This window comes from Penicillium psychrofluorescens (assembly GCF_964197705.1).
Source record: "Penicillium psychrofluorescens genome assembly, chromosome: 1".
Classification (NCBI taxonomy): domain Eukaryota; kingdom Fungi; phylum Ascomycota; class Eurotiomycetes; order Eurotiales; family Aspergillaceae; genus Penicillium; species Penicillium psychrofluorescens.
Window position 1 is genome coordinate 4,900,111 of NC_133439.1, and position 27,477 is coordinate 4,927,587.

The 27,477-nt window shown below is 52.1% G+C and overlaps 14 protein-coding genes across 14 annotated transcripts; 5 read left to right on the forward strand and 9 right to left on the reverse strand.

Moving 5' to 3' along the window:
- Positions 1-1,006: 1,006 nt before the first annotated feature.
- On the forward strand, positions 1,007-1,603 carry PFLUO_LOCUS1854 (uncharacterized protein; the record flags this gene model as incomplete). Its single annotated transcript, XM_073778935.1, has 2 exons — positions 1,007-1,057; positions 1,115-1,603. The coding sequence occupies 2 exons, from the start codon at positions 1,007-1,009 to the stop codon at positions 1,601-1,603; spliced, it is 540 nt and encodes a 179-aa protein (XP_073635940.1).
- A 222-nt stretch (positions 1,604-1,825) lies between these two features.
- PFLUO_LOCUS1855 (uncharacterized protein) lies at positions 1,826-3,069 on the forward strand (the record flags this gene model as incomplete). The annotated part of the gene is made up of 3 exons (XM_073778936.1): positions 1,826-1,849; positions 1,902-2,232; positions 2,354-3,069. The coding sequence occupies 3 exons, from the start codon at positions 1,826-1,828 to the stop codon at positions 3,067-3,069; spliced, it is 1,071 nt and encodes a 356-aa protein (XP_073635941.1).
- A 1,083-nt stretch (positions 3,070-4,152) lies between these two features.
- PFLUO_LOCUS1856 (translation elongation factor EF-1 alpha) lies at positions 4,153-5,776 on the reverse strand (the record flags this gene model as incomplete). Its single annotated transcript, XM_073778937.1, has 5 exons — positions 4,153-5,261; positions 5,324-5,462; positions 5,518-5,576; positions 5,647-5,717; positions 5,772-5,776. 5 exons carry the CDS (start codon positions 5,774-5,776, stop codon positions 4,153-4,155), a joined length of 1,383 nt encoding a protein of 460 aa, XP_073635942.1.
- A 1,113-nt stretch (positions 5,777-6,889) lies between these two features.
- PFLUO_LOCUS1857 (RNA polymerase III C11 subunit) lies at positions 6,890-7,189 on the reverse strand (the record flags this gene model as incomplete). Its single annotated transcript, XM_073778938.1, has 2 exons — positions 6,890-7,125; positions 7,177-7,189. The coding sequence occupies 2 exons, from the start codon at positions 7,187-7,189 to the stop codon at positions 6,890-6,892; spliced, it is 249 nt and encodes an 82-aa protein (XP_073635943.1).
- Positions 7,190-7,466: 277 nt separating this feature from the next.
- On the forward strand, positions 7,467-8,127 carry PFLUO_LOCUS1858 (uncharacterized protein; the record flags this gene model as incomplete). Its single annotated transcript, XM_073778939.1, has 3 exons — positions 7,467-7,481; positions 7,544-7,721; positions 7,790-8,127. The coding sequence occupies 3 exons, from the start codon at positions 7,467-7,469 to the stop codon at positions 8,125-8,127; spliced, it is 531 nt and encodes a 176-aa protein (XP_073635944.1).
- Positions 8,128-8,471: 344 nt separating this feature from the next.
- PFLUO_LOCUS1859 (uncharacterized protein) lies at positions 8,472-9,338 on the reverse strand (the record flags this gene model as incomplete). The annotated part of the gene is made up of 2 exons (XM_073778940.1): positions 8,472-8,886; positions 8,953-9,338. 2 exons carry the CDS (start codon positions 9,336-9,338, stop codon positions 8,472-8,474), a joined length of 801 nt encoding a protein of 266 aa, XP_073635945.1.
- Positions 9,339-10,528: 1,190 nt separating this feature from the next.
- On the reverse strand, positions 10,529-11,787 carry PFLUO_LOCUS1860 (catabolic L-serine/threonine dehydratase; the record flags this gene model as incomplete). The annotated part of the gene is made up of 3 exons (XM_073778941.1): positions 10,529-11,450; positions 11,545-11,598; positions 11,696-11,787. The coding sequence occupies 3 exons, from the start codon at positions 11,785-11,787 to the stop codon at positions 10,529-10,531; spliced, it is 1,068 nt and encodes a 355-aa protein (XP_073635946.1).
- A 303-nt stretch (positions 11,788-12,090) lies between these two features.
- PFLUO_LOCUS1861 (aconitate hydratase) lies at positions 12,091-14,553 on the reverse strand (the record flags this gene model as incomplete). Its single annotated transcript, XM_073778942.1, has 2 exons — positions 12,091-14,442; positions 14,509-14,553. 2 exons carry the CDS (start codon positions 14,551-14,553, stop codon positions 12,091-12,093), a joined length of 2,397 nt encoding a protein of 798 aa, XP_073635947.1.
- Positions 14,554-14,805: 252 nt separating this feature from the next.
- On the forward strand, positions 14,806-15,651 carry PFLUO_LOCUS1862 (uncharacterized protein; the record flags this gene model as incomplete). Its single annotated transcript, XM_073778943.1, has 1 exon — positions 14,806-15,651. One exon carries the CDS (start codon positions 14,806-14,808, stop codon positions 15,649-15,651), a length of 846 nt encoding a protein of 281 aa, XP_073635948.1.
- A 1,596-nt stretch (positions 15,652-17,247) lies between these two features.
- Positions 17,248-18,845, reverse strand: PFLUO_LOCUS1863 (uncharacterized protein; the record flags this gene model as incomplete). The annotated part of the gene is made up of 6 exons (XM_073778945.1): positions 17,248-17,406; positions 17,455-17,640; positions 17,692-18,351; positions 18,402-18,426; positions 18,484-18,565; positions 18,626-18,845. 6 exons carry the CDS (start codon positions 18,843-18,845, stop codon positions 17,248-17,250), a joined length of 1,332 nt encoding a protein of 443 aa, XP_073635949.1.
- Positions 18,846-19,259: 414 nt separating this feature from the next.
- Positions 19,260-19,923, forward strand: PFLUO_LOCUS1864 (60s acidic ribosomal protein P2; the record flags this gene model as incomplete). The annotated part of the gene is made up of 4 exons (XM_073778946.1): positions 19,260-19,331; positions 19,507-19,584; positions 19,687-19,819; positions 19,877-19,923. The coding sequence occupies 4 exons, from the start codon at positions 19,260-19,262 to the stop codon at positions 19,921-19,923; spliced, it is 330 nt and encodes a 109-aa protein (XP_073635950.1).
- Positions 19,924-20,678: 755 nt separating this feature from the next.
- On the reverse strand, positions 20,679-21,811 carry PFLUO_LOCUS1865 (uncharacterized protein; the record flags this gene model as incomplete). The annotated part of the gene is made up of 2 exons (XM_073778947.1): positions 20,679-20,831; positions 21,107-21,811. The coding sequence occupies 2 exons, from the start codon at positions 21,809-21,811 to the stop codon at positions 20,679-20,681; spliced, it is 858 nt and encodes a 285-aa protein (XP_073635951.1).
- Positions 21,812-22,259: 448 nt separating this feature from the next.
- On the reverse strand, positions 22,260-24,446 carry PFLUO_LOCUS1866 (uncharacterized protein; the record flags this gene model as incomplete). Its single annotated transcript, XM_073778948.1, has 1 exon — positions 22,260-24,446. The coding sequence occupies one exon, from the start codon at positions 24,444-24,446 to the stop codon at positions 22,260-22,262; it is 2,187 nt and encodes a 728-aa protein (XP_073635952.1).
- A 687-nt stretch (positions 24,447-25,133) lies between these two features.
- Positions 25,134-26,241, reverse strand: PFLUO_LOCUS1867 (uncharacterized protein; the record flags this gene model as incomplete). The annotated part of the gene is made up of 4 exons (XM_073778949.1): positions 25,134-25,478; positions 25,538-25,766; positions 25,825-26,028; positions 26,081-26,241. 4 exons carry the CDS (start codon positions 26,239-26,241, stop codon positions 25,134-25,136), a joined length of 939 nt encoding a protein of 312 aa, XP_073635953.1.
- Positions 26,242-27,477: the final 1,236 nt, after the last annotated feature.

Sequence of the window (27,477 nt, forward strand, 5' to 3'; positions counted from 1 at the left end):
TGTATGCTGCGTACCCCCATCTGCCCATCCCTACATGTAAGTTGATGCTGCTCTACTCCTGCCTTTCCGAGTATTGTGTCATCTGTACGGCCATGTGAACGCAACCCTCTCCCGATCGGATCTACCTCTTATGCACCCATTGCCAAAATTCCACGGGAGCATGTGAAACCAGCTTGTCACTCCCGATCCAAAGAATTTGCCTTCAGTCTCGCCGAGGGAAATGGAAGTGCGAAGCTCAGCTGCGTACATTGTAGGATCCGCCACCGCCGAGCACGGAGATGTCTGCGCCGCAATCCCGCAGTAAAAGTTGAAGTCTAATCGAACAGAAGAGTAATGATCAAACGCCCAGGAATTGACTGTCTAGGCAGGTCTTAGTGGTGTGCAGTATTTCGTGATCGCGATCGAGTGGCGCCATTGGCATTGAATTTTCACCCTACGTATATTCGGAACTCTAAAACCAACGGGCGCTCAATGATGATACATGATCTGCAGTCGTCTAGAGGCATCCTCCGCCACAGCACGGGATCGACCAACCACTGCTTTCCCCTAGCTAAGAATTTTCCCTGGCCCTTCCACTACCCTGTCAGACTGTGCGTCTGCATGTGCTTGCACCGTTTACGCGACCTAAGAATAATACTACGATGATGATGCTGCTAGGCTCGGCAGGGAACGCCCGCCCGGGCCTCCACGAATCAAGCGGCGCACCAGTCACACGGGAAGGATAAGTGAAGCCATAATATCAGTTAGCTCCGAGTCAAACATGCATGCCCGCCATCGTGCCCGGGTTCTAGGCTCCGACACAGAGTAGCTATCACATGTCGGATGGCGTGGCGCCTTCACATGGGAACAGGTATTTTGTATCTATCCTTGCTTATCTTTGGCCCTCTCGACCTATTATTCTTCTACCGTCCATTCCCTCTCTCTCTTCTTCTTCTTCTCTCTCTCCTCTTCTTCTTCCTTTCCTGCTCCTACTCATCACCATCAATCCTCCATCCTCATCATCATAATGTCCAAACCCACCGTCAACGGCGAGACCGTCCACTCGCACTTCCTCTCCGTAAGCCCCCGCTCGCCATCTTTTTTTTTTCGATTGCAACAAACTAACAATCTCCAGCACCTCACCTCCTACCCCATTGTCAATGACTCCATCACAACCTTCAAACACAATCCCTACGGTGCCAGATCCCTCGAATTCGCCGACCAGGGCTACAACCACTTCGCCAAGCCCGTGCTGCCTTATCTATCCACCCCCTACAGCTACCTAGCGCCCTACCTCGCCCGCGCCGATGCCCTGGGCGACCGCAGCCTGGACCAGATCGAAATCCGCTTCCCCTTCCTCAAGGAGGACACCGAGGCCCTGCGCGGCTCGCTGATCGACCGGGCCTCGTTCCCGGCCCGGCTGGCTGGTGATGTCAAGCACCATGTCTTCGATCTGTATGGCGACGAGTACAAGAAATGTGGTGGGGATGGGGTTGTTGCATCCGGAAAGGCGGTTGTCACTACGAGCCTGGTGCTCTCGCAGGAGTCGCTGGCGTGGGTGAGCTCGTGGTTGCAGACGAAGAAGGAGGAGGGGAAGGCCGTCGTCAATGAGAAGACCAAGTGATTTTTCTCACTTGGTTAGATTGGGATTGCTTAGCTTAGAGAAAATAATGTCTGATGATTGCTTTGAATGAATAATCTTTTGAAGATCTACGCCGTAGTAGGACTGGACTCCCCTCTATACTTGGACGGGAAGATAACGCTCGCACGGACCACACGTAAATCAGCGATCGCGTCGCGTCCAACCTAACTCTCTCGCTCCACCACCACCACCACAACTACAACCATGCCCCTCGTCCGCAAAAGAAAGGTAGATCCATCCTCTTCACTTCCCATAACACAAGTCCCTAATAGATCCCCAGTCCGATCACCCAGGGGCCGGCAACGACGCCCGCCGCCAGCGCAGCTCCTCCTCCGCGGCGCCCTCGGGCGCCTCCGACAGCGAAGATGGCAGCAGTGCACCGTCCAGCACAGACACAATGGTGAAGAAGATGGTGCGGCTAGCGCTGGCGAGCGAGTACGCGCGCCTGCCTCTCCGACGGAGCGACATCAGCGCCAAGGTCCTGGGCGAGCAGGGGGCGCGGCAGTTCAAGACTGTGTTTGAGCTGGCGCAGCGCGAGCTGAGGCAGCATTTTGGCATGGAGATGAGCGAGTTGCCAGCTAGGGAGAAAGTAACTATTACACAGCGACGGGGTGAGTCTTTCTTTTGGAAGTGGCGAGGTTCTCTTCCTGCCGTTTCTCCGTCTCCGTGCTTGCTTGTCCATGCGAGATACCGTCCAGCTATGGCAGCACTAACACTGCATGACATGAACAGCCGCGCAGAAAACCGACAAACCATCCTCAACGAACAAATCCTGGATGCTAACCACGACCCTCCCGCAAAAGTACCGCACCCCCAAAATCCTCACCCCCACACGCGCGCCCTCCTCTGCAACCGAAAGCACCTACACTGCCTTATACAGCTTCATCATCGGCGTGATCTCGCTAAACGGCGGCTCGCTCGCCGAGGCAAAACTCGACCGGTATCTCGCGCGCACAAACGCAGATACCTACACGCCCATCGACAAAACGGATAAGCTGCTCCAACGGCTGTGTCGCGAGGGGTACCTCGTTCGCACGCGCGAGATGGACGGCGGCGAGGAGGTGGTCGAGTATATGGTTGGGCCACGCGGGAAAGTCGAGGTTGGGGCGAGTGGTGTTGCGGGGATGGTGAAGCGGGTCTATGGACGGGATGGTGGCGATGGTGATAGGGAGCTGGCGCAGTGGGAGATCGAGGAGAATGAGGAGTTTGAGAATCGGTTGAAGAGGAGTCTGGGTGTTGTGGGCCTGGGGAGGGATCCTGCTGAGGAAGAGGGTGCGCTGGATGGTGGTGCTGTGGCTTGTGGGACGGGAGATGAGCCTGGACATGGTGTGGAGGATGCAAGGAGGAAGAGCCAGTCGAGGAGGTCGTCGAGACGTGCTACTACGGAGGCGAGAGAAGAGTCTTCGAGTGAACAAGACGAGTCGGAGGATGAGGATGACAGTGATTAACCTTCTCTCCTGTCTGGCTTTGAGAACAATCGCATTGGAAGAGGCCATGTATTGCTGTTTGATACCACTTGGATATGAATATACATTCTCAATTTCACTGTTCTCCATCTATCAGTTAGTGCCTTCGAGTGTGAGGTTATACCCAAATAGAAGTATACTCCGGAGTTCTACAGCCCCCAGCGACCTCAGGAATACCTAGGACCACGAGTAATTGGATATGAGATTGTCGAATCTTCCAAGTTGTACACCGAGACCACCCCCGTGCCAGCTACATTTCATCAGTGATATGATACAAAGCCAGTCACTAAGCCGCTCTCAAATGCTAGTTACTTGAAAAAGCCGAGATTGGATATCAATATTCTAGAACAAATCTTGAATTCGTCTCGGCCAATATGAGTTAGTAGAGACAGAGTCTTCGCAGCGGGGAGGAGCCGGATGAGGAAGATCCAAAGCGAAGCATGGATCAGCTTGAAATTTTTCCACTTGTTGCGAGCGACAAAGCAGATGTCATGGAAGATGTCAATCAGATCTCCCTCCACAGCCATTAAATTGCGGAGTTATTTTTCAGCAATGAAGTAGCAAGAGTGTGGCGGTATAGCTAGCTGATTTCGAAAACTACTGTATTCAGTCATTTTCGGAACGTTCAAGAGAAGAATATATCTCGGATTATTTACGAGGAGTTTTTTTGGGGGTGTAAGGGGGACATCTATTTGTTATGATTAGCACTTTCGCCGACTCTGATATGTATTCTCATGCGCTTTTTTTTTTACTGTACGGGAACACACGGTGGTGGTGGGAGACGATTTTTTTTCGGCTGAATGGCGCTGTGTGGGAGCGAGGAACACTTCGCCAGAGCACACACGACACACACACAGAATTGAGGGCTAAAGGCAGTTGATCCACCTGACTACATTGCAAGACATTATACAGTGCTACAAGAAAAAAAAAAGAAAAAAATCGAAGACACGAATCTGTATGTAGCTAACTACACAGCAAAGTCTAGCTCCATCCTGCAGCGTTTTTGGAGAAAAAAAAATCATCACGGCATCTCTTGCAAAAAGAAAAGAATCATCCGCAAATCATTTATTTCTTGCCGGCCTTCTGGGCGGCCTTGGTGACCTTACCGGCACCGCCAGCGGACTTCTCGACGCTCTTGATGACACCGACGGCAACGGTCTGGCGCATGTCACGGACGGCGAAACGGCCCAGAGGGGGGTAGTCGGTGAAAGCCTCAACGCACATGGGCTTGGAGGGAACCATCTTGACGATGGCAGCATCGCCGGACTTGATGAACTTGGGAGTGTTCTCAATCGACTTACCGGTACGGCGGTCGATCTTCTCGAGGAGCTCGGAGAACTTGCAAGCAATGTGGGCAGTGTGGCAGTCCAGAACGGGAGCGTAACCAGCGCCGACCTGACCGGGGTGGTTCAGGACAATGACCTGGGCGTTGAACGAGGCGCAACCGGCGGGGGGGTCGTTCTTGGAGTCACCGGCAACGTTACCACGGCGAACCTCCTTGACGGAGACGTTCTTGACGTTGAAGCCGACGTTGTCACCGGGGAGACCCTCCTTGAGCTGCTGGTGGTGCATCTCGACGGACTTGACTTCAGTGGTGACGGCAGCGGGGGCGAAGGTCACGACCATGCCGGGGGAGATGACACCAGTCTCAACACGGCCGACGGGAACCGTGCCAATACCGGAGATCTTGTAGACATCCTGGAGGGGCAGACGGAGGGGCTTGTTGGAGGGGCGGACCGGGGGCTCGATGGCGTCGATAGCCTCGAACAGGGTCTTACCGGTGACCTTGTTACCCTTGACCTCCTTCTCCCAACCCTTGTACCAGGGGCAGTTGGTGGAGGGCTCGAGCATGTTGTCGCCGTTGAAGCCGGAGATGGGCACGAAGGGAACGGTCTTGGGGTTGTAGCCGACCTTCTTGATGAAGTTGGAGGTCTCCTTGACAATCTCGTTGTAGCGGTCCTCGGACCACTTGCAGGTGTCCATCTTGTTCAGAGCGACGATGAGCTGGCGGACACCGAGGGTGAAGGCAAGCAGAGCGTGCTCACGAGTCTGGCCATCCTTGGAGATACCAGCCTCGAACTCACCAGTGCCGGAGGCAATGATGAGGATAGCGCAGTCGGCCTGCGAGGTACCAGTGATCATGTTCTTGATGAAATCACGGTGACCGGGGGCGTCTGCAAGACTTGGTTAGCAAGGATGTTCTTCTCTTCCCGGCAATGAGGGGTAAAGCACTTACCAATGACGGTGACCTCGTACTTGGCAGTGCCGAACTTCCAGAGAGCGATATCGATGGTGATACCACGCTCACGCTCAGCCTTCAGCTTGTCAAGAACCCAGGCATACTTGAAGGAACCCTTGCCGAGCTCAGCGGCTTCCTGTGTGGGCAGTTAGTATCTTGCTCTCGCTGACATGATCGGGATAAACACATACCTTCTCGAACTTCTCGATAGTACGGCTGTCAATACCACCGCACTTGTAGATCAAGTGACCTGTTCGGGGCGGAAAGTTAGAATTTTTTTTTCTTGGTGTGGATGGCGGGACAAGAGGGGTAGGGCTTACCAGTGGTGGTCGACTTGCCGGAATCGACGTGGCCGATAACGACGATGTTGATGTGAGCCTTGGCTTCCTTACTGGATGAGGGTCAGCGATGAGTCGATGATGAAAGGACGATGATGGCCACATACCCCATTGTGACGGTTGGAGGAGATGAATCCTTGTAGTTCTTTGGAAGATACTAGAAAGAGTTCAGAAAAAATTGCTCAGAGACTACGGCAAGACGCGTAGAGGTGCTGAGGCCAAAGTCAGATGGATGAAGGAGGAGAGAGAGGATGGAAAGGAAAAAGGAAAGGGGGGGGGGGGGAGATATACGTACTGAAGCGGACAGGGAAAGAAGGGAAAATTTTGTGGGAAGGCGAGGGAGAGTTTGGTTTATATGGAGGGGCAAGCGAGGGCTGTGGTCACCTGATTGGCTGACTGGTGGGGCAGCAGCAGAATCTGCATGGTGGGCTGTGTACTTCCCCCAGTATGGCAGACGCCATACTAACAGAAGTACCGCCACTTCTGGTTCTGTGGCTCCTACGTCTCCACTGCGAATTTTTTTCCCATCCCACTCTGGGCAGCAACGCAGGTTGGGCTGATCATTATTTATTCAATGGTGGACATAACTATCTTCCAATTACTCCGACTACATTTAATCTCATGACTCCCTCTTTCTCAGTCACAATCATGGTTGCTACGATGTACGATTGTGTGCGAGCATACTACCCTGGACTGCCCCTCCGCGGGGCATTGGTGGGCAAAAGGAGGTGAAGAGTTTTCGGGCTAATCATCGCTCCACACGGGCTAGTTATGTTTTTACACCCGGATAAGAATAGCACGTCCAAGATCCGCGGTTGGACCAACTAAAATCCCGCCCGCCTAGTAATATGTGGACGATCGGAGGATTACAGCAAGGAAAAATGGTGGCCGCCGTGACGTCGACCACTTCGTTGTATATAGGGTATCTCGAGTACACAGCAAATGATCAATCCAACGCCATTGTTATGCCATTCCATTCCATCCATTCCACGCGCTCGGTCGGTCCCTCTCGTAAATCAATTCTCTCTCCACTGGGCGCCGCAGGTCGTGCACTGTCTGTTATCAGAAACTAGTTTTTAACGCGAAGCAAGGAGTTCCACGCACCCTCAGAAACGTAGTCATCGGCTCATCTGCACTCCGAATCTGCACCTGGATGAAATACGCACGGTCGCCCTCGCAGTTCTCGGCTGGGCATTGAGCTGGGAGACGATTCTGTCAGACTGGATCACATTGCCCCGCCAGGGAAATACTCACTGGGCGTGCTGTCCGCGTTGGCAAACTCCTCCGCACCACCAAACACCGCCTCCACCTCCTTCTGCTTCATCTTGGTCTCCTCGAACCATTTTTTCTCCAGGATCTCCTCGTAGGGACAGGCGCGGCATTCGAAACGGTTGACGCCCATCGGGTGTGAGCTCGTCTCGGTGCGGGAGATGGTCAGCACATTGCTGCAGTTGGGGCAGACTAGAGAATGGGGTTAGTGAGGTTCTTCTGGTCCGAGGACAAAACACCTACAGAGCAGCGGCATGGCTGTCTGAGCGCCGAGAGTGCGTACAAGAGCAAAGAGCAAAAGATCTAGGCGCGCGGGTAAACTGCAATAGGCGGCGGGACCGTCCACGTGATCTGCCAGGACCCCGGGGTGATCGGCCCCAAACACGGTCTCTTCCCAGCTTGTACATATCGGGGATTGGCGACGGGACTCGGACGCTGATTCTCATACGTTTGCCTGCTTCTACTGTACACCATAGACCCCCAGCTGGGCCCGCAACAGCATTTTCTAAGCCCCGAAACAACCGGACATCACAATGACAGACGACGAGGTGAGTATCCTCAACCCAAATTTCGCGCAGTCAGTCGTTGACAACAAGGTCCTGTTATCCAGGGCGCATCCCCACGAGAGCTGGTCGTCGAGGCTTGCCGTCGGGACCAGCCGCATCTGATCGAGCAAGTGCTGAGCGACATGGACAGCAAGAGCAACGAGGAGGTAGCCGAATTCTTCAACGGGGTGACAGACGCACTGGGGAACCACGCGCTGCACATCTGCAGCTTGTACGGAAGCTGTACGTGTTTCTTGCCCCCCGTCCCCGTTTCCCTATCCCATTGGGGGTGTGTACCCGTCTGACCGCAGGCTGCAATCCAGACGACGTGATGGACGCCCTCTTCGACATCCAATTCTTCGAGTGCGACCCCCTCACCCGCATGGACAAGGACACCCCTCTCCACCTCGCAGTACGCTACGCCAACGACAAGGACAAGGAATTGGGCACGGAGATGGTCAAGATGATGTGCGAGGCCGGGTGTGACCCGCGCGTGCGGAATAAGCATGGCCAGAAACCCGCCGAGCTGGTCTTCGATAACACCGAGATTAAGTCTGCGCTCGCGCAGGCGGAATACATCCTCGCCGAGGGGATGCGCGAGGACGCGGTCGAAGATGAGGGCGAGGGCAGTGCCAGCGATAGTGACTGATGATGATAAGTGCCGGGGGTGTTTGTTTGTAGGGCTTCGCTGGGTGAAAGAAGTTCTCCAGTCGGGGTCTTTTCTGCGAGCGTGACGTTTTACTACTTCGAGGATAGCATCTCCAAGCATGCACTTAGACTTGGCCAAATTTTCTATAGGATGGTTTTATGCTATGATGATGAATGAAGTCTTTAACAACAATCTTGGGCCGGTAGCGTAACTCTTCACAGTATTTATAGATTGATTCCTGCATCTAAATATCCGGGCTTTTATTTTCAAATTCTTTTTAATTCATCTATTCCATACACCCGAAGTGGTTGCTAAATCTCAAATCTTTTCGTTCATCGTAGTCCCTAGTTGAGACTGATAGTATAAGGTGAAACAGTAAACCACGCATTGGAACCAGAGAATGCCTCCGTGCCAGCCCCAATAGTCTGAAGATATTCACTCGACGACACGCCGTTGTTGTCAACGAGATAGGTGAAAAAGTCATTGATATCCCCCGAGAAATTCTTGATCTCGGTCGGTGCCACAAAGCTAAAGACAGTCCAGGTGTTGGAACCCTCGGTATTCGTACCTTCGTACAGATCCCAGGTATAATCACCAATAACCACTGAGGTAACCGAAGAGCCATATCCAATAGGCTCGGCGCCACCAAGAGCACTCAGCCAGATCATGATCTCGTAGTCGTGCGCGCCAGTCGTGGTAGCTTCCGAGTACAAGAAGGCGTCGTATGAGACATCTGCGAGGAGAGAGTTTCCGGTATAACTGTGTATCAAATGTCAGCACCTAGTCTAGTCTCTCTCAGACTCATATTGCTTGCTAGACACTTACTTCCAGCTCCAGGTCGACTCAAGACTAGTAATCGAGCTCAATTGGGTGGCAGGAATGTTAAGCACGGCATTGGAGTAGCTCTTCACGTCAGCGGCACCTTCCCAGGTCCAATTTGTCTGCCACGAGATCGAATTGAGGTTGCTGAAGTCCAGATGCGTGCATTGAGATCCGGAGGTAGCATCAGCTTTACCCCAGAGATTGTTGTATAGAATGAAATCAGCCGTATTAATAATGTTATTCTGGGTACACACTGAGGCGATGGCATCCCGGCGTTCGTGCATTTTTGTAGATGCCCCCTTGTGCAATGGGGTGGGCACTGCTTGGACAGACGATGCCAGGAGGGCAGCCGCAACGGCGCACAGTGCGAATTGAGTGTTGGAGAACATTTTGAGAAGAAGATATACGTATTGAGAGAAGCAGGACCTAGTTCAGAAAAGACCTAGAAATAATGCCTGGAATATTAAAAGCCTGTCAAGGGGTAGGCAGCTTCTTTCATAGACAACCCACACATGCTAAGGCTGAGACGCGCCATCACCATCGGCGATTGAAGATCCAGAAGGGGCCGTTTTCTAAGATGAAACGGATCGTCAGGTTCCTGAAGACCAGGCGCCAAACAGATGGAATGTACTGTCTCGGCATACTATTGGCCCCAACAGCTCACTAACAGCCCCTAGGGCGCCTGGCCCCCGGCCCCTTAGCGTTCGTCATGGTATGTACGAGGCAGAATTCGCCTCTTCTCAGTTTACTATAAATAATTTCGTACAGAAGAGATACGAAGAGACAGAATGATAATGCCTTTGGTTTCATTGTCACAATTCAGTTAATTCGCTAGTCAAATACTGGTGTGGACCCTCTGCAAGCACTTTGTTCTAGAACTTCAGTGAGCCGGCGGTTATTGACACCAATTAATCTGATGTACAATCTGTTTCAAGGGTTCTCCTGAATGAAAGTTCTACCATCTACAGAGCGTGAACAGATGACATGTCTGGCAATTGAATACTTTTAGGGACATTATTATCAGTATGGTATAGACGGGAAATCCTTCAAGTGAGAGTTATGGGGGCCAATGTGCCTGGATCTTCCTGATGTTCCTGACGAGGGCTAAAACTTAAATAAGCGATCATTTCTCTATTAGACTGTAACATTCGTCTAAGTTCTGGCGTCAAGACGGGCGATACTGCCTGTCCCTCATTGGATAGAACATTTCTGCAAGCCTTTTCTATCCGTGCCGAAAACTAACAAAGCCTCGGGTCTACCGACAGGTTCGGACTTAAACTCCGGAGACTCCGTTCTCGAAAAGAGGATATACGAGGATCATGTCTCTTTTCATCTTCACCTTGATCTTGCTGTGCACCGTCGGCGTTTGATGGCATCGGATGGCATTTGACGGTATTTGAAGGCTATTGATCATGATGAAGGGGCTTTGATATGCTCCAGAGAACTCATAGATCCGAGATCCTTGTAGTACAATAATGTGTGAGATTGCGTGTATGCGTGGGAATGCAACGATGCCATGAACTCAGTCCAGTCTAAGATTGTGTGAAAATTACCTAGTGTGATGCTTACCAAGTCGCCATCAATCCCATCCCCCCTGGATCTTGCGTCTATAGTCCGCAATCATCTCCGCCGACACATTGCTCCCGCCACAAACAACAACCACGACCCGACTTTCAGGCGTCAAGTCTGGAATCACCTCTTTCAACCGGCCACCAACCGCAACCTCCACAGAGATTCCACAGGCCAGCTCCACCTGCAATCGCATCTCATCAGCCAGTCGCAAGATACCCTTCGCAGCCTCCTCATCCGAGCCAACCACGCTGGACACCTCGACACCAGAAGGCGGCGAGCGCGCATTCTCAAATGTCTGTGGTGCAACGCGCAGCGCACCGAGAGAAGTAGCCTGCGAAGTAATGGCCTTGAGCGACGACAATTCCCCAGAACGCAAAGAATGAGCCAGCGAGTCCGCGCCTGCAGTTTCAACAGCCAGGACACGAACGGGTTTTGCTTCACTTCGACGGGCACAATACTGGTCCAATCCACTAACGACACCATTAAACAACCCACCTCCACCAACACTGCAAACAATTGCATCGGCAGGGAACTCATTCCCAGTCGTCTCTGGTAGTTGCTTCGCCATCTCCGTAACCATAGTCGCCGCACCCTCCCAGACTAGCGGGTCATCAAACGGCGGCACGTAGACATTAACAGAGTCTGCCTGCGCCTCCTGGTGGTTGGTGTAGTTCTCTCGTAGGAACGTATCAGCCTCGAACCAACTCGCTCCATGCTGGATCACGTCCTCTGCTCCGGCAGCGCGCAGCTTGGATATCATAAATGCCTTGGTACTGTGCGGTACGATGACTGTGCATGCGCAGCTGAGGTCGCGGGCGGCGTGGACGGCTGCGAGCCCGGCATTGCCGCCGGAGGAGATGTAGAAGTGGACCTTTTTGTTGGCGTTTGCTGGGGAGGTCAAGGATTTGAGAATGAAGTTGCCAATTCCGCTGCAGTTTGGTCAGTATATAAAGCTCAGAGGATAGAGGAGCGCGGTGTGGGGTTGGAGTTGGAACTGGAGATTGAGGCTCTTTTCAGACGTACCGTGATTTGAAAGAGCCCGAGGGTTGGAGAAGTTCAAGTTTGAGAAAGACTCGACTGTGCAGTCGAAAGTCGGGTCAGTCATGTTCTTCTACTGGCAATGTACTGCTTCCTTCTTGTCCTCGAATGCGGCGGATGTGGGGGGGTAGCTCACCATCCTGCCTGCCGAGATAACGTCGCCGACTCGACCAGGGGCGTTTCGATCCAGGGCTTCTTGAGCCCGTCAGCAGTTATAGACGACTGCATTGTATGTGGGAAGAGTAAAAATTGATATATGGGTCCGCAATGGCTATTTGAATGTCAGTCGAAGGAATTTTTTCTGGGCGGTACAATCCGCTGTGGGGATCCCGCTGATACAAAGAATGACACTCAAACCAGATGTCGCCGGAAGGGCGTGTCACTACAATAAAATGTAGAATACATACTTACATTGGATATCATCTAGCTGACTAGTACGAATCAAAAACAAATCTAGGATCCAGAAAGATACAAGATTGCAACGCATAGCACCCGCTCCCTCAACACAATCAACTCCTATTTTTAGATGGCTTACTGAGAGCCAGCCTTCTTAGCCAGAAGGTTCAACGCACTACCTGCGAGGACAAACCCACACTGGGTGTTGCTGAGGGTGTGGTTGACAGGTACCATAAACGACTCGCCAGTCTTGTGCTTGGTAACGCGGAGCTGGACCTCACCCTGACCACCAGCCTTGAGGACATCGTAGAGACCAACGGTATCGACACGGTCACAAGCATCGATACGATCATAATCCTCACGGTTGGAAAAAGTCAAAGGCACGACACCTTGCTTCTTGAGGTTCGTCTCGTGGATGCGGGCGAAGCTCTTCGAGACGATAACTCGGCCGCCGAGGTAGCGGGGCTGCAGAGCGGCGTGCTCACGCGCAGAACCCTCACCGTAGTTGTCCTCGGCGACGACCAGCCATTCGATACCGCGATCCTTCCACTGACTGGCCAATTCGGGGATCCCGTGTGGTGATCCAGCCTCGTCGTATGCGACATTCGTCTCGCCAGTCGCGGCATTCACGGCGCCGATCAGCGTGTTCGCAGAGATGTTGGGCAGGTGGCCCTTGTACTTGAGCCAGGGGCCTGCAGCGGAGATCGTGTCTGTCGTGCACTGACCCTTGACCTTGTACAGCACCTGAAGACCAGACAGGTCACCCTCCGGGAAAGGCGCGAATGGCTCCAGGAGCGCCAGGCGGTCCGAAGTCGGTGAGACAACCACCTCGCAGCTGGCGTCGGGCACCGCGGCGGTAGGCTGGAAGTCCGGGTTGCCCGCCTCGAAGCCGGCACTTGGCAGATCGAAGCCCTTTGGTGGCTGGAATTTGAAGGACTCGCCGCTTGAAGTGGTGATTGAGTCAATCATGGGGTTGAAGGTCGTGCTGCCGGAGTAGGAGAGAGCGGTGACAACTTCGGGAGACGCCAGGAAGTTCATGGTGTGACGGTTGCCATCGTTACGACCGGGGAAGTTGCGGTTGTACGAGGTGAAGATCGCATTGTCCTCGCCCTTGGACACGCCATCTGTGCGCTTCCACTGACCAATGCAGGGTCCACATGCGTTCGCTAGAACTGTGCCACCGGCCTCAGAGAACGTGCTAAGGGTCTGGTCACGATCAAGTGTAGCCCGAATCTGCTCGCTACCAGGAGTGATGAAGAAGTCGGCCTTGGGCTTCAGGCCCGCCGCCGAAGCCTGCTTGACCAGATCCTCTGCGCGAGTCATGTCCTCGTACGAGGAGTTGGTACAGCTGCCAATCAGACCAGCACCAAAAGTCTCGGGCCACTTCTTCTCGCGCACCGTATCGGCAAACTTCGAAAGCGGCACGGACAGGTCCGGCGTGAACGGGCCGTTGATATGCGGCTCCAGTTCCGACAGGTTAATTGTGATAAGCTGGTCGTACTCGGCCTTCGTATCGGCCCGCAGCAGGCTCTGCGGGCCAGCAGCTGCAATCTCCGCTGCGGCCTGCGCAACATGCCCGCGGTGAGTTGCCTGAAGATACGGCACCATGCTCTGCGAGAAGGGGAAGATCGAAGTGGTGGCGCCCACCTCGGCACCCATGTTGCAACAAGTGGCCATACCCGTGCAGCTGAGGGTGTCCACACCGGGACCGTGATACTCAATGACAAATCCAGTACCGCCACGAACGGTCAGCTTGCCGGCCAAGTGCAAGATGATGTCCTTGGGAGATGCCCAACCGCTCAGCTGGCCCTCGAGACGGACACCCAGGACCTTGGGGGCCTTCAGTTCCCATGGAGCATCCACAAGCGCATCAACTGCATCGGCACCACCCACACCAATTGCAATAGCGCCCAGACCACCTCCGTTAGGGGTGTGGCTGTCAGTACCGAGCATCATCAATCCCGGAGCAGCGTAGTTCTCCAACACGCTCTGGTGAATAATACCCGCACCCGGAGGCCAGAACTCAATACCGTAACGCTTTGCAGCACTCTCCAAAAAGTCAAACACCTCGCTGTTCCCCTTGATCGATGCCGGCAAGTCGGTATCCGCGCCGCGCTCGCCAACAATCATATGGTCGCAGTGGATACTGGCGGGCACAGCCGTTGAGGGCAGACCACAGGACATGAACTGCAGCAGGGCCATTTGCGCTGAGGCATCCTGCATAGCCACACGATCCGGCTTGAGTTTCAAATTGGCCTTGCCTCGGATATCGCGGCCATTGTTGGTGCCGGACAACAAGGATTCCTCTGCGTTATCCAGATGGGCGTAGAGGATCTTCTCGGCGAGGGTGAGGGCACGCTCCGAGCCTAGGACTTTGCGGACTTGTTCAAGGTTCCGGACGATCTTGGGGTAGGGTGGCATGCGCGAGGAAGAGGTCTCAGTGGCCAGGCCACGGACGCAGAGTCGTTGCGGAGACAAGCGTGCCAGCTAGAAGAGAGTCAATTCCACTGCCCTTTTCTTCTTTTTCTTGTATCAGAGATAGATCAGACTCACCCCGCGAGCGGCAGAGGCCCGCTGCCAAACTAGCTGGCTCACCATTGTGTCAACACCTGGAGTAGATCGAAGTCAACGGAGGGAGTTGAAGGTGAAGTGGATTTCTTTTCTGCGGAATTGCAATTATTCGTGATTTGCCTCCGCGCTGATTGGCCCTGGCGCCGGTACCGGATCTCAAAAATTACGGTATGGTATGTGTTTGTGGGGAAAGAGGCTGTAATTTTGAATACATCGTCAGCACAAAAACAAAACCTGCCTTTTTTTTTTGAATTCATTTATGCAGTTAAGACTTTCAAGATGGAGCATCCTCAACTTCACATTCACCACCCGGAGGCTAACCACACCCACACAGCTATCCTGCTGCACGGCCGCGGCAGTGATGGCCCCGAGTTCGCCGAAGAGCTCTTCTCATCGACAACATCCAGGGAGAAAAACCTGACTGCCTGTCTCCCCGGCTGGCGATGGGTCTTCCCAACTGCTGGAGATCGATGGAGCACGACTTTCCAAGAAGAAATGTGTACTTGGTTTGACGCCTATTCGTTGGGCGACATACAAGAAAAACAAGAATTACAAGCAGACGGAATCAAAGAGTCCGCTACATACATCCTGGATATCCTGGAGAACGAAATAGCTCTCCTCGGCGGAAAACACACTCATGTCTACATCGGAGGCATTAGCCAGGGGATGGCTACCACCATATGGACATTCCTCGGCGCAGTAGCGACAGGGCGCATCCAGGGACCGCTGGGAGGTGTGTTGGGGTTTTGCGGCTGGTTTCCATACGCGCAGCAGTTGGGAGATTTGGTCCAAAAATCCGACCTTTCTGATGGTGTTGGCAGCCCTCAGATGCAGCGTCTATTATCCGGCTTCTTTTTTGATACACTTTTTCACAAAGCGCCGCAGCCAAGTCAACCACCAGATACATCAGTTATGTCAACCCCGGTGTTCTTGAGCCATGGCACAGACGACGACTGGGTATCCGTGGAACTGGGCCGACAGGCATCACGGGTTCTGCGGAAAGCTCTGCTTCATGTTGAGTGGAACGAATTCACCGGGGCGGAGGGAGATGGGCATTGGATCAAGGAGCCAGAGGGCTTTGACCAGATCCTACAATTTCTAGAGAGACCACCGCAAAAGAGCTGACATATGTGGATATATCAACTTAGCGGCATAACATATTGACCGTTTAGTCTTCAGAGCTTCCTACGGCCATGGTTCCGAGAAGAAGAAAAGACCCTGCCCGAATCCGCACGTCATTAGACTTTATCTGGACAACATTAATTCCGTCTAAAATGAATGATGACATTCCGACACTTCTATCATGGTGCAATGCAGTCACATTTGACATAACCGATGCACCTCCCTTATTACTGATTTTCTTGAGTTACACCTTAGAAAAGTTGATGTGATAGCATCAACCACCACAAGTCCGACTTGTATTCCATCCGACTGGTTATCCTGGAAAGATGGGCCAGTCTAATTCCAGATCCTCTATCTCCTCCACCTCTTCCGCCTCTCCCAACTCAATCACAGCTCTAGAAAGGCGGCCACTGGAGCATTGGACAGAGTATTTTGAAAACAATGGCGACGCTGAAAAGCTCCTCCAAGTTCTCTTGTCAGACACCTTTACTATGGACGAGAAATTCGATCTCATGCGGCTAGCCTCTAGACACATGAAAGGGTTGGGTGTAAAGTCTAAATTCATGGAAGACAAATTAAAATCCACCAAATTGGCCCAATATTGGCGCTATGTACTATACTGTCAAACCGGGCGCAAGATGTGGGAAAGTTGCCAGGCCAATTTTGAGACGAGCTTTGAATGTCGGTGGGTTGTTCAACGGGAAATATACGTCCAGGGTAAAGTGGACAGTCTCCAGAAGTCAGATCATTCGCCCCTATCATCTGACGAGGAGGTTCCAGAAGCAAAACAGCTCAAAGCCTACGAGAAGGAATTGAAACATCTAAATAAGAGATACCTGGCTCTGCAGTGGAAACTTTGGGTCCTATCCAACGACCTTGATTCTGTCGATGGTCCTTTGAAGCGAGCGATCAATACACGAGACAAGAACCCTAGATGGTATCTCGCTGACTGGTTGAAGCAGGATTGTGCGAGACGAGGGGGTTGTTGTGGAAGAGACTGTGGATGCTGCGAAAGGCCTTGGTATACAGACCGAGAACGCAATCGGGGCCATTGCACTACGGCGTGTGGCTGCTGTATCAAGTCCAATAATGGAGATGCTGAAAGTGATACAATGAAGGACTTGGAGATGTTTCCTATCAAGTTCGATCCAAAAACGCTTTCCAAGTACGCCAACCGGTTTTTGCTGAACTATTTCTTCGCATGGGAGTCCTGAGAAATGCTCGGGCCTTTATCCACCGCTTGGAATGTACATTACTTCAACAAGACCCTTTGCGGCTGGAAACATTGCTACTTACCATTTTGTCCAGTCTCATGAAAGTAATTTGCTCCATCATGCCGTCTCATGGAAATTAACTACTTGGGTACCATACTTAGCTGTTGTAAAGAGCACAAAGAAGGCAACTGCTCTTAGGCCCCATACCAAAAAAAAAACAGAAGGAAAAACGCCTTTCATGACGTGAAGTTCAAGACAAAAGGCAAAGGATCATTAGACAAGAACTGAACATACGATTGCAATTACTGTATGTCGAGAATATTCCATAGGTGGCCATCAAATAGAAAGAAATGAGACATGAAAATCTCACCAAAAGACCTTCACCTTAAGATTCTTTATCTTCCTCATCGGCCACGGCAGCTCGCAGGTCCCAGACCAAGTCGTAGCATTCGGCGAGCAGGGCGTTGACGCTGCCCTGTCCCTCCGGGATGTCGGGGCCAACGTAGAACTTTCCATCGACGCGCATGTTGTCGATTGAGTTAAGCTGGGCCAATTAGTCTTGTCCCAATAATTTGTAACTTAACAGACATACCTTCATGCTATAAGGGTACAGTTCACGGGAATTAGAGACGCCTCCGGATTCCTGGACTTCAATCAGACATCTCCGGAGAGTCTGCAGCTGGTTGTAGACGGGTAGCAAAGCCTCAGACACGGGCTCTGATGAGATCAGGAGGGCATATATGTATGCATAGCTCCGTCGAATGAGATACAGTAACGTCTAGATCATTAAATTAGCTTCAAAACCAGCAATGTTTGATGGTAGCCATACCCGCTGAGCATGAAGGTCAGCCGGTTGCCCTTCGGCATCGACAAAGTTCCCATTCACCCGCGCCTCGTCAATTCGGTCGAGTTTCCGCTGGAATCCAAACAGGTCCGTCTCACGCAGCGACCATGCTTGAGTCACTGACAGGCGGTCGAGCTGATTCCGGATCTCCAGCAACCGATCATACTGGTCTCGGAATCGTTCTTCGATTTTGCCCTCCCGTTCCAGCACAATTTCTGTCCACCGGTAACACCGATGAATCAACGACTTGAGATCCTCCTGCCCAGCGAGAACGTTCCCCTGGGCATCCACGAAATTCCCATCTTTCATTGTGCCTTCTATTTTCTTCAGCTGCTCCCGCAGGCCATTTACTTCCGTCGCCGAGAACTTTGAGCGAGTGTTCACGGCAGAAGTTGACCGCAGAATGGAAACAAGTGTCTCATGTGTTTGCACCAATTCGGGAGCCAAGGCGTTCAGCCCTTTCTGCAGTTTGTTCAGCGCGAGCTGGCATTGCTCGAGTCGGCTCTCTAGGAGGGTGAGAAGAGCAGGGGAGTATGTGTTGCGGCCACGGGTCAACGTGTCTCGCATCGAACTAAGAGTCTTGGTGATTGAATCCAGGTCTTTCGAGCTATAAAACCCAGCCTCTTCGAGATGATCCAGCAGGCGCTAAGCAGAGTTAGATTGTTATGACCAATTCAGGAGCAACTCAACCATACCTGAACAGTAGTGGCCGACGAGTACCTATCATATAATTGCCAGTCAGTATTGCAAAAGTGGGGGGAAGGGCAACCAGCGTACACTGCGGGGGCTTCGTTATTCCGTCCAACAGTCAAAAAAAGCAAGGAGATCAGCTGGAAGCAGTCATCCAAGACATAGTCCACTGAAACCGATCACCTGTTAGTATAGTCCAGGTCTATCGCGCACCCAGATCACTACTCACGTCGGTTGTGTACCAAGCGGCGGTCCAACTCTTTGCGGGCAGTATTGAGCGTCTCAACCTCTCCAATCACTTCTTCGTAGAGAGGAAGTACATCGCGAGACTTGATATAGGAGGATTTGTCCTGCTTAATGAGCAGGAGAGAATCGCGAGTCCGGAGCAGTCGTTCGAGGATAGGCTGTTCTCGCGGATCCAGCGGGACGGGCACGGCGGGGCTCTCCATAGCCGGAGCGAGCGGGAGAAGTAGTCGCAGCGGTCGGGGGGGTGGTCCAAGGGAATCAGAAGAATGTTCCAAAATTTAGCAGGGGTGTGCAAGTGGATGGTCAGGGTAATATGAGATCGTTCCCGCACAAGAAGTGATGTCAGTTCCACGGAACGGATCTAGTAGCTACTAGTTTGTTGGAGATAATCGAGATACCGAATTATTAGCTAAGCAGTCCGTTTCCGGCTTAGCCTGACCCAATCCACGCTAATCCCGATGGAAACGCACGATGACTAAGACCATCTAAGCGAGGGCTTTTTTCCCACACACCGCGTTTGGCCGGTTCGGGTAGGCGTGGACTCTCTTCTTCTTCTTCCCATCCCCAACTCTTTCACCAACCCAACCCGGTCAGACAACCTCTCTCCGTCGACAAACATGTCTACCACCGCTGAGCTCGCCTGCTCCTACGCAGCCCTCATCCTCGCCGATGACGGCGTCGAGGTCACTGTACGTACCCCCATTTCGTGATCGGTGCATCCATGGTGGAAACCGCAGGCCATACCTTCTCCGAGCGAGTGTCGCAAGGACGTCGCAGGGATGGAACACTGCGCACCAGGAAATACCGTTCACCCATCTCATTCTTGAATTGCCGACTGACCGATGTCTTTTTTTGCATCTACAGGCCGACAAGCTCCAGACTCTTCTGGACGCCGCCCAGATCCAGGAAGTCGAGCCCATCTGGCCCTCCATCTTCGCCAAGGTAAATACTGAGCCATTCTCACAGCCCTAGCCGGTATCTTCGGTTTCGCGACGCGGCACACAAAAAAAAAAAAGCAGGGACTAACGATCATTTTCTCTTCAGGCCCTCGAGGGTAAGGACATCAAGGAGCTCCTGACCAACGTCGGCTCCGGTGGCCCTGCTGCCCCGGCCGGTGCTGCCGCCGCCGCTGGTGGTGACGCCGCCGCCGAGGAGAAGAAGGAGGAGAAGGAGGAGGGTAAGTCGTTCTGAGGAAAACCACCCCACTTGCAGCAAATACTAACCCCCACTACAGAGAAGGAGGAGTCCGACGAGGACATGGGCTTCGGTCTGTTCGACTAAGCGTCTACCATATTCCGAAATTGAACTCGTTTTCCTCTTTTTTCGTCTCTCGCCTCTTTTCCCCCACTGCCATGCTTTCCTCCACAAGCTGGCTACCTCGACGATTTTCCTCTTGTACTCGATACTCCGCGAACCCCGCTACGAACTCCTAGAACTCGGGGGAAGAAAAAGCATTGAAAATTAGCAAAAGAATTCATACGGACAGGGACATTCAATGGGGACTGGGTGCGGGGTGTGTGCTTTTTCCGTCTTGTTGCGGAGGGTAGACTCTCGCTCGGATGCCGCTGCGACTCCGGACCTATGTTGCTTTTTCCTGGATTATAGGGGAATGGAAGAAAAATTATGTTGGGCACAACTCTCGATTTCTTTCAGGGCTGGCTGGATCAACATGTTTCATGTTATGTTTCGCCGGCTCTGGCGGGTAGATGTATGAACTTGTGTTTTTCTTGATGCTCCCCGATGGCCCAGTTAGCTTTACTTTCCCGGTCTTCACGCCATGTCTTCTCATGCGACCATGAACCAACGAATGTCGTTTGCGATTCTGAACTTGGGCTGCGTAGTTTATTGTTATCGAGTAGACAACTGATGGTCACCGGAACACAGTTGCATTGATGATCGTAATGTACATCGAAGCTAAACGTAGGTAACTATAATAAACGCCATGCTTGAACAACCCCCAAATCCCATGCAAATGATATCCAGAAAATCGGCAAAAACTTTTGAGACGGCATAGCTGCAGTATATATAGATAGAGGTTATGAACTTGCAGAGGGAGCTTGAGGTTCCTGCGTAGCGTAGATTCGGAACTGGGCGAAGATGACCACATCCTCAACCATCGTGCCCAGTGATCCAATAAGCCACGGGATATTGGTGATGACATACTCCTGTTCCGTGGAGTGGCACAGAATCTATCGTAAAGGTCAGTTACTGCGAGAAAAGAGGGAGAAAGATTGGATCATACCCCCGCTCCGTAGGTCAAATTGCCCAAAAGGGAGAGAATGAAAAATAGCAGCGATAGACCTGGCAGAAAGTCAGAAATTGGTTTCTCATCTAGATTGAAATGCGGGCATCACCTTCACAAGACTTGTCGCAATAGTTCTTATAGATTTGAGGCAATCTCGCTCTGCACAAAGGTTAGAACCATACATCAAAATGGTCAAAGTACTCACCCTAGATAGCACACCGCACTGATGTAGCCCAACACCTGGCCACTAGCAGCTTTCTCTACATCATGGCCACTCTCTTGAACAGCCGGCTTCCACATGCCCGTCCGCCAGGCAATCGTCCAGCCCGCGGCACCAACGACGAAGATACCAAGAACACTGATGAAGTTCTTAGCCCAAGCCTTGCGCCCATAGTCACTCTCCTCCACAATCTTCGCCAGTGTATCTTCCACCTGGCTCTCGCGCCGGCCAGCACCGGCGTGACCGCGCAGCGAACCGGACGACCGGCGCCGCGAGTTCGGAGACACAAAACCATCACTCAACCGCCTGCCTAACAGCGGGGTAGTCGGGTCCGGGGTGCCTGATGACGAGCGCCGGCGGCGGTGGAGCGCCTCGCGGCGGGAATTGCGAGCCTTATAGTACAGGCATTGCGCGATGAGAACACCGTCTGCGAGACAAAAGTATACGGCGATAGCGACGATGACGGGCACCAGGCCCGCCAAAAGACCACCGGCCAGGTTTGTCACGTCGCCGATGAACCAGACGAAGACGAAGAGGAGGGAGATCGCTTCGGCATTGCCGTTGCGGTAGTTCTCAATTAGTTGGGGAACCTGCGTGAAGAAAGAATCAGTTTCTTGCGTGCTATCATTCGGAAACGTTGTGCTTCCCGCCCGGGTGCTTCCCCGGAAAACCAATTGAAGATTTGCGGAGATAGGAGCCGTCATACCAACAAGAAAAGCCAACAGGTCATAGAAATCGAGCCCAAAAGACCCGATGCAGCCTCGCGCGGTGTGAGAGCCACCGAGTGGTCCGACACTGCACGGCTTAGAATCTGCGCAACGGCCATGGTGGCTGCAGAGATTAAGGACGGGTAGAAAATGGCGCGCGAGATGTGCTATGGCAGGCTCCCGCGGCGGGTGTTGAGACGATGGATGCGAACGAGGCAGTGCCCATGTGCCCCAAAAGTTGCCAGCAGCTTGACACAGTGAGAGAGAGAGATGGCCTGTGTTGCGAAAGATAAGAAGAAGAAAACTGATTCGGGCTGAGCTGCCACGATGACTCAGCGGATGGTGGTACTACCTGCCCGAATAGGAAAGAGCTACGGGTATCTGCATTGCAGTCATGCAGGCCATGTTTATTTTGGATTGTTTACTTCTTCAGTATGTAAAGCTCTCATTCCTCCCCGTCATCGGTTTCTTCCAGCATCATGGTCAGCTCGTCTTCAAGCATGTTCACCGCAAACTCTCCGATCACCTCCTTGATGGGTCCATGCAGTAACTGCTGTCGCGACGCCTCCGGCTGAATATTGAGCAACCCCTCCAGATACTCTGACAGCGGAGAAAAATCCACTACATCCCCCCAGTTGCCCCGATCGACGCCGTACTGGTGCAGGAACATTTGCAGTGACTCGAGGCCGTCTTGTAAGAGCCACGGCTCGAGAGCTTGTTCATCCTGTGCGTGCCCTGGTCGGTGGGGTTCGTCCGTTTCAGGGACATCATCCTCATCATTCTCATCGCCATCCTCGGCGAATCGGGGGAAGTGGATAGCGCCGTTGTTCATTTGGTCCAGCAGGTTGCGCAGCCACTGTGGCCGTCCGCCTTCTGGGATCCGCGAGATATAAGAGGGCGTCGGGTCAGATTGCTGGCGGAAAGCCTCAGATTCGTGCGGAGGTAGAGGGTCAGAAGCAGAGAGACGGCCCGACACAAAGTGGTTCGGAAGATGAGTAGTAACTTTGGGAATATCAGACAAGACCACATGGCGGGCAATGTCCAGAGTAATTGCTGGTGGTTCAATGGGCTCCGCCTCGCCCGAGAGACTGTCGGCAACTTCCATGATCAGAGACACGGCCTCTGGGGTGTTCCATAGATCCTTTGCACGAGAGATATAAAGCTCCATAAACAGTTCATGGGAGTCAGTCGGGGGCATCTTGCCCCATATCTGCTTGGGGATGTGCTGGAGGTCTAGCTCTTGCGCTAGCCGATTAAACACCCACGGGTAGCGGGACATGGCCATCTGTAGCTGTTGACGACACTCTTGGGGCCTGTTTAATCGTAGGTAGGCCATAACCAGGGAACATTGGATATTCAAGAGATCGGCCCAGTCGCGACTGAACCGTGTCTGCGTGCACAGCTCCACAAATTGAGCATATTCCCGGCCCCGGAGAGCAAGATGGTCAATCAACAGCCTGATGCAGTAGGGATCGGTGTCATTCAAGCTGAGCAGGAGTTTCGCCCACTCATAGGCGGTCCGCCAAGTGCCCTTCATGCCGAGGTTGGCCATATATCTCCAGCCAACAAGCCAAAGCTCCCGGTTCTCGCCGTGCAAAAAGTCAAGTCTCGCTTGGCCTTCCTTGAGACGATTCCCGAATGACGAGTGAGCAGACCGTCCAATATTAAATAGTGCTCTTTCCAGCAGGTCGGCAGATACAGCATGGTCGCCCTGGTGTTTGGCGACCTCAGAGACTTGGAGGAGGGTTGAGATGTGGTAAGGGTTGTACTGGAGGTGCTGAATCAACCTCTGCGGGTCCATCGACTCAACACAGAGGTCAAACTGCCTCTGTACATCTTGATAGGCGGCATTGTGAACAATGCGATAGACGGTATCTCCAAAAGGCAGCTTCTCAACAACCTCCATGCCCAAACCTCCACTGGGGGCCCGCGGCCATTCATCCCTGCCTTGCATCAGGACATTCCGACGCAGTGTCACTCCAGCCAAGCTCTGCCCCCGACTCGCCGGGCTGTATCTTCCAGTCAATGCGCGGCCGAGATCAACCGTCTCGCGATTGCGATCCCGCCGACGGCCCGTTCCTGAGTCGGCAGGCTGATCAAAATTCTCCAGCACGACATTTCCGAATAGCCTGCGCATCTCGTTCGTCGCGTTCAAGTATTTGGGCTCGACAGAAAGCAATGCGGCGGTGGTTTTCGGGAACGAAGCGTCGGGAGAGTCTGTCTCAATGCTAGCAGTCGCACCGACACCGATTGCCGGTTGGTCGCCCGTCGCCAGCTCTTTCAGCGCCTTGTCAATTTCATCCAGTTGGGTATCGTCGGAATTTGCAAGAGTCTCATCATCGGGAACCGCAGCTTTAGCCGCCTTCTTTTTCTTCTTCCTTTTCTTGTTGGCAGTCTTGCTCTTGACCGGGGTAGACTCCGGCTCGACTGGCTCGGAGGTGGTCGCTTCCCGTATATCCTCTTCTGATTCGGCTCCATCTTCTTCGTTGCCGGCGTTCAGCAGATCGAATGCGTTAAACTTGGGCTTCGCGGGGCGTGCGGGCTCATCGTCGCTTGACTCATCTTGTTGCGCTTGTTCCAGCTGCTCTTGCTCGCGCAGTTTCTGCAGCTTCCGAATGGCGCGGGACGACATCTGGACGTCTCACCAGACAGTCGGGGTGTGTACGACTAAATCCAAGCGTCGGCCGACGGCAAGTGTCTCGATGGATGACGACACAAGCCTGCCCAATCGGGTCAAGCGCTTGTGCCTGGCGGAAGCCGGCACGTGACACAACTGGCCCTAATACTGGATTTCCTGACAGCTGCATTTTTCGAGGTTGACTGGTTCTGTATCCGTGGAAGTGATAATACCACTGCATATGCACGTATAGGATTTAGTTCCTATACTGAGAATTCTTTCCTAGCTTGGGATGTATACTAGGTACCAGGGATCACTGATTGAACTAATTCCATATATATATCAACACTAATTGACTGTTTGATACCAGCCAACGGTCAAAATTTGACCTACAAAAGATGATTGGATATCTTTTAGATGTGGATCTCCTTCATTGAGTTTTAAGGTGGTGAGGAATAAGAGCAAGGCCCACAGCGGCCGTCCACCCAGTCAATAATGGTCTGAACTCGGCATGTTTTGGCCTCCGTAGTATAATTCGAATCGATACGATTACCGCGCCGCAGCCGTTGTTTTGAATCCGTGTTGGGTGCACCCTACATTCCTCCTTTATGCACAATTACCAGAAACAATAAATGTCAATTTCCTCATGTTTGACTAGTGAAAAACCTAGCCAAGCTCTCTCCCAGAAGAATTCCGCCCAACTCAACGCAAAACAGTACTCTTGTCATCAGGCCACAGAAGAATCGCTCTGACTTCAATGCTCTCTCTAGGCGCTGCATCCTCATACTCAGGGTCAATGAAAGCGGAATGCGGACACGCCCTGGCATCGCCAAAGTTATCGAACTGTTTGAAGACCAAAACTTCGTCGGCGGCATGGGCGAACTTATAATACCATTTGTGGACAGTTGGAGTTGGTCGGATACCCATCGATTCTCGGATCTCCGTGAGCCATCTGTTGGCACGGACAACGAGATCTGTATAAGGTACGGTGCTAGCGTCGGCAATTCCGAAGGGGTGTTTATATACAGTCTTGATTGGACGCCATGCCTGGTTTGCCATGATATTAGCAAGAGACTCCAAAGTCATGTGAGGACTGGAAAGCGTACATTTACAATAATGCAGCGACCGTGAAGCAAGGACTCGCATTCTTCGGGGAAATATTTATGAATGACATTGAATCCCTGCCAGGTCGACTGGTCGAGATGGGCCCCAAAAACAGCTGGACCGGGCCGCGTAACCTTGCTGAGTTCTTCCTTTTTGATGCTATTGGCGGTATGCTCGCTAGTGCTCACTCGAGACCCATGGTGGATAACTTTCACAATAGGTGCGCCGGTTCTAGTCATACCTCTCAGCAAACCTGTGTTGCCAACGGTTGGGAAAGCTCCACACTTACAAGTTCTTCAGCCAAGCTTGCATCTCAGGGTAGTACTCCTCTTTGATCTTCTTATTGTTTTGAAGGTCTTCAGTTGTCTTCATTACGGCAGTCTCCTGCTTTGCGAGGCAAAATCCGTTTTTTTCTATGTTGAACTCGTGTTCGCGGCCAGTCAAATCACCAACCGTGATGTCAACGGCCATTTTTGGAGGATTTGGATAGTAACTGAGAATTCCGTTCAGTATATCATGATGAGAAAGCAATTGGATGACCTTACACGTCTCCGCCCTTTGTCATGTCCTCTTTGCCACCAAAAGGCTCCAGTTGTTTTGCGTAGGCCACCTCATCGGCATGAAGAATCTGCGTAGGTAAATCCCGACGTTGGGTACTCTTGCTCCCAATAGCAAGAGTAGAATTTTGAGTAAGAGTTACAGACATCTTGAGGAAAAACTGATCCCGTTGAAAATGAAGTCGAGGTCTGTGAGGAGGTGGTTTGAAAACTAAGTTTGGATTATTCTGTGCTTGGGAGAGGTGACCTTTTTATACCTTTGTCTACACTTTTAGCCATATCTCCTCATTTGGCAATCGAATGCAGAAAGAAATATGGAGATTCGATGCGAGAAGCTCAAGACCCATTCTCTAGATCGGTTCTCAGCCGAATATCCGAGTACGTTCACAATAGCAAAATCACCATTTCCGGATCCATCCAATCTGATCATGTCTTCTTAGACAACTACCGAGGCTATGCACTGATTATTGATCATTATTTTTAGCGGCCTTCGAGCTAAATCAAATCATCATCGAAGGTCACATTAGCCGTTCGTAAAATATACTAATATATTTATGGCTTGTCACCCGATAGCCCTCTTTTCGTGGTCATTGGTTGGAGATTGCACCCAGCTAGGATGTTGTCCTCCTGTTATTTGCGTATGATAGTAACTCCACGATAAACACAAAGCTTTCTACACAGTAGCTACATAGAAAAATATTTCTGTTACGCTTCTATTAACATAAATCAAACAACAAACGTAGGGTCAGGTGAGCAGTATTAAGACGAATGGCCATATCTCCCGGCTTGGATTTGACCCGTTTCCAAATTTGCATAATAAATGCTCTCAATTCCTTGAAACAAGATCTACAAGCTATCGGGAGATTGCCTTCCGTGTATTAAGCAGACTACCCCTAACCGGGCTAGCCGCCCCGACATACAAGCCACCGAGTTGACCATCCGCAGATTGAGCAAAATACTGGAACCAACTGAATTGCCAATATCCCGCTAGTGAAAACCGGCGAGTATGACGGTGTCCAAAATGCCGATTCTATAGATATCACGCGTGCGGTGAGAAAGCCCTCGGACGTAAAGAACAGAATCAGCATTTCATTGGTTCGGACAAGCCGTGGTGTACCGCTATGAATAACGCTTAGGCTTAAATGGAACTAAATTCGCCTTCGGCCCCACGATTACTGATCTGCGGGGAAAATGGGCCTCGGATGCAAAATGGTGGACTCACTTTTCATTGGCTGCCTCATAGCTTTTAGGGCTATTCTAGGATGGCCTTTTTCGTACCTCCGTACAATCCAGAGGTGCAGGGATAGTAACGACCGAGGATGGAAGAAAGCGGGGAAGATTATACGGTGAATACGATGAATACGGTGCTTGACACTAGGGCGTTG